We start from the raw sequence: 4,352 nt of genomic DNA, 5'->3' as shown, positions 1-4,352 counted from the left end.
AGATTGTGATCACTCACCGTTGGATATTAATCTAATGGTTCAAAAAGTTTCTTAAAAGGAGTGAAAGAGTGAGTGTACCGTTAAATTTACATCTAACGGTGAGTAATTACAAATCTCTTGAACCCCTATAGTGACTGTTTCTACTTATTTATTTATAATTAAAATTGTTCTGCCGTTTGAAATAAGCATATCATTATGTGTAAAATGATTCACGTATATCATCAAAATTCCCCAAAAACAAAGACCTTAAATTCCCTTAAAATGGTTAGGGCATAAAGTGAACCCCCAAGCATGGGTATCTAAGTAAACATTCATTACAGAAGCAACAGTTACTTCTTTTCAAATTGCAATTTCTTATGGATGATGAAACACCAGATGACGTCCTGCTCATTTACAGTTAGCGCAGTCCTGAATTCATACTTCCAACTATCCCTTTTTCTTTTTTGTTTTTAAGTTCAATGCCGTGTTTATGACCTCACTCAACGGCTTATAAGTACATTTAACATTTCAGAACAAAGTTACATTCTCCAACTAAAAGAGAGCTTTGGCCTTTACAGCTCTTTGCCAACACATTCATCTTGTCTCGATCACTAACCCGGACATTGCCAATTGCCTGTAGGTACATAAACAAAATCCCAAATTAACACCACCTCTTAATGGAAAACTGTATACAAAAAAACAGAAATAAACGTGTACATCTAAACAAAATGATTGCCACATAGCTTGTCACCAATTACAAAAGAGCACGTCATACAATCCAGGATGCCAACATTCTGATGAACATTGTAAAGCAGCTGGCATCTTGGTTTTGTAGATTTTGAATAGGTCCAGTTTATAATTTTTTCCCCTTTTTTAAAAAGGCATAGCGTAAACTCTTAAAGCACATAAAAATATGTCAGATTCACTTACGGGAACAGGTGAGAGCATCACTTCGGGTAGAGAATATCGTAGTGACCTGGGCGATATAGCAAGGTAATAAAGGGACTAACTTTCTCAGAGCACCCACTAGCATTTGGAAGATCACTTCTAGCAGGGACGAAATCATGATGATTCACGCTAACACCACCAGTATCACATGAACTACGGTCAAGGTACACAACACGGATTGGCACGCCCAATGCATCTGACAGGGCAGTGATGTGCACATGGTCGCTTTCTTCACCCATTGGTTCCACTGATGACTTGCAAAACTATATTAAGACAAATCAATAAGAGAGAGGGAGATCAGATATTGGCATCATTGCTCTATAATCTTAAGCTCATAACAATGAAATCTCAAATTGCTTCTCAGAATTAAACAATTTCTGTGAGATTGACTTGCAACCACACAGGACTTAGTAATTTAATGCAGGGAACAAAATTAGCAGCACACCCCAACATGGAGAATGTAGATAAGAAGTGAAGAGACCACCATTTTCTTGACAAGGTATATTGAAAATACATCAGCAATCTTATGCTAATATGATTTAATCATCTTCACATTATTTCTAAAGAAGCGGTACCTTAATGGAATAATTTGGTCAACTACTGGAAAGAAGAAATAAAATCATGTGTATTGATAGATGGCTGAATAGTTTTTATTGAACAAACCTGCTCTACGGTTGCATTGGTCAATCCTAATATAAAAGGTTCAAAAAACTCTGCGCGTTTCCGTATTTCACCAGAGGTAACAAATCTGAAAAACATCACAACTAACAAACCAAATGTGTCAGGTAATGGAAGGATAAAACAACACACTAAGAACCATGTCATTTAATGTCACTCACCATAGTCGGATACTGACTGATCTCGGCTCCTAAGTATGAGCTCATCATGACTGTATGAAATAATAAATTACGTTTATTGCAGTTAAACACACAACTCAAAACTAGCATCAAACTGCACTTTGATTTTTAATTGCCAACACAAACCCAAAGTAAAGGAACTATCTGTACCTTATGGATGCTTCATTTCCCTGAAGAACACTGTCCAGCTGCTCAAGGAATAACTGAAAAATTCTCCACATCAATTAGGGATTAATACTTTTTTTTTTTGGCAAGTGTGATCAAATTTTAAGAACAGAGAAAAAGTCCAAATGGAACTAACTGGAACAATATGGTGACTGAAATACTTCTGTATGTGTCACATTGTGACAATGGCCTTATAAGAACAACTTTAAGCAAATCCTTGTGCCCTGAATTTATGTGAAAACCTCCTCATCCAACAAAAAACTATGCATTAGGAAGCACATATATCACTTTTTTCTAAAAACATGGATCATCTTTCTTCCCTGACCAATTTACACATGATAGGATGACCACCAGATTTAGATAGGATAATCACCTTTCAATGCATGCATTCCTATGGTAGCTTTTGTAATGCAAGTAAGCATCAAATGATAAAACTGTGACCAACTTAATTATATGTTAATCAGCAACGATAGATTTACGTAATGCCGTGTCCATTGAAATCCTATACATCAACAATATCTGAGCTGAAACTGCTCGAAAATGGGAAGAAAGAAGATGTGCATCCCTGTTCATATGCACTAAATGTATAAACACATGGTACAGATTTATCAGCTATGACATTTAATCACCACCGAATTCCAATAGTTGATCATACAAAAACCTTACTCATCTGTAAACTGTCAAGCCGTGTTCAAACAAAAAGAGCTTACGCATAAAGCCGGTGGCTCTACTCAATATCAGATATCAATTCGAAAAATTAGAAGAAGAAATGGATGAACCAATTATACAGTGTAAAATTGCAGATAAAAAATTTACCGCAAAGAAATCCTCAAAAGTAAAGTCTGCATAACCCAAGCTTTGAAGTGTTTTTCTACACTGTTCAACATTGGCCTTGATACGGTCAACTTCACTTTGATCTTGTGATTCCAAAATATGCTCCTATTCAGACAGCCCAAGAATTTGTTAGCAGCTAAAAGACTAGAATGCATACTTGCATCCAACAAGAAGCTAACATTGCAGGTAAACACCCAACATACAAAAATCAAAGCAGTTCCAAGGAGCATATACAAGGGCATACAAGATATGAAAACATAAAACTGCGAAAGAAGCAGTTCCCATCTCCCCGTGTTCGGCGAATGGCAGCATATTGTTCACCAAGAACCTGCATAAAGGGTAGTTACAATTTGTTCCATAAGAATCTAATATTAGAAAGAATGAAAGAAAAAACAACACACAACAAATAGAGAACCTTGATTTTCTCCAACAAGATAGCGCTGCCTGATTGATATTCAGCTGCCAGGGACGAGAGTGGTTCCTGCAGATTTATCACAGCAAAGGGTCAAAATCTGATTGCGTGATATTGAAAGAAACTAAAGGTTGGTCTCTTGAGTTTCGAGTATTGCCTTGTCCCCCAGAAAGGGAATTTTCTCAGCCTCCTCAGCTCGAATTGCAGAGTGCTGCTGCATGATATCTTGGTCCCCAAAGTTTGCCCACTCATCAAACTCAGGGGTCGGAACTGATGTTGCAGACTCCACTTCCCCATCCACTTGGACCCCATCCTGATTCTGCATTGTCTTCTATTCACACAAACAGCAACAACACGCCAATTCAAACAAGGCTGTGCCCTAATTCCTCTATCACTTTAAATATGTACATTTCAATTTATTCATAATTGAACAGCCATAAATACCCAAACAAGAATGAATCTTTCTACCATTTTGAAAAATTTGTCAGTCTAAATCTATTGATTCACAACAATAAGAAGTAAAAGAAAACAGGGTGTTCATGATTTGTGGCTAAAACCCAATAATCTACTTGCAGATTTCAATTGAAACCAGCAGTAAAGAAGCAAAATTTAGCTAATATAAAGAAGATGACGACGTACATCTGTCGCACATACATACCTTAGGAAGGGAACAACGTCGTGTTATCACTGGGTCTGGGATCGAATTGGAAGTGGAGTAGCTCACTCTTCACTGATTTTACAAAGATGAAGAACACTTGGGGGATTGATTGATTCCAAGAGGGAAAAAACGCCTCGCGGTGGAGTCCAGGGTGTAAGTGACCTTTTCTGTTTGGATGTCAGTTTTGTATTCGTTTCTGTTTTTTTTTTTTCTTTAATTACCTTTTTCACGCATTCACTTCATTTTCATGCCTAACTCTTCAATTCATCCGACGTGCTTAAAAATAAATTAAAGGCTTAACTGTTAGGGATATGATTTCCGAACTCTTATTTTCTTCACTTATACTTCCTTTTATTCTTTTAAAATATTTTTTTAATCAATTTTGTTCTTTCTCTAATGAGAGTGGGGAAATCAGCTCCCTAAGTGTTATAGTGTTCTTGAAACATTGGTTAAATCTCACTTTACCTTTTCGAAGTTAAAGTGACTCATTTTGTGCTCT

The 4,352-nt window shown here is 36.7% G+C and overlaps 1 protein-coding gene across 2 annotated transcripts; it reads right to left on the bottom strand.

The window, feature by feature from the left end:
- Positions 1–227: 227 nt before the first annotated feature.
- Positions 228–4,051, bottom strand: LOC117612505 (OVARIAN TUMOR DOMAIN-containing deubiquitinating enzyme 1-like). Of its 2 annotated transcripts, none has more exons than XM_034341188.1 (10): positions 3,854–4,051; positions 3,353–3,523; positions 3,199–3,264; positions 3,028–3,111; positions 2,766–2,888; positions 1,935–1,987; positions 1,767–1,816; positions 1,591–1,691; positions 910–1,190; positions 228–613 (listed from the first exon to the last, which is right to left on the bottom strand). In XM_034341188.1, exons 2-9 carry the CDS (start codon positions 3,518–3,520, stop codon positions 927–929), a joined length of 909 nt encoding a protein of 302 aa, XP_034197079.1. In that variant the 5' UTR covers positions 3,521–3,523; positions 3,854–4,051; the 3' UTR covers positions 228–613; positions 910–926. The 2 variants fall into 2 exon arrangements, with proteins under 2 accessions (XP_034197079.1, XP_034197078.1); XM_034341187.1 differs by having other exon boundaries at positions 3,353–3,526; positions 3,854–4,050.
- Positions 4,052–4,352: the final 301 nt, after the last annotated feature.

Source organism: Prunus dulcis, unplaced genomic scaffold, assembly GCF_902201215.1.
Source record: "Prunus dulcis unplaced genomic scaffold, ALMONDv2, whole genome shotgun sequence".
Lineage (NCBI taxonomy): Eukaryota > Viridiplantae > Streptophyta > Magnoliopsida > Rosales > Rosaceae > Prunus > Prunus dulcis.
Note: the sequence above shows the minus strand (reverse complement) of the source record. Positions and strands in the feature narration are given on the sequence as shown.

Excerpts from the sequence above, each read along its gene's own strand:
- LOC117612505 (XM_034341188.1), bottom strand. The coding sequence starts at position 3,520 with ATGCAGAATCAGGATGGGGTCCAAGTGGATGGGGAAGTGGAGTCTGCA. Across the intron at positions 1,817-1,934 it reads GGAAATGAAGCATCCATAAG|TCATGATGAGCTCATACTTA; the intron begins GTACAGATAGTT and ends TATTTCATACAG. Across the intron at positions 1,692-1,766 it reads TCAGTCAGTATCCGACTATG|TTGTGATGTTTTTCAGATTT; the intron begins GTGAGTGACATT and ends TTGGTTTGTTAG.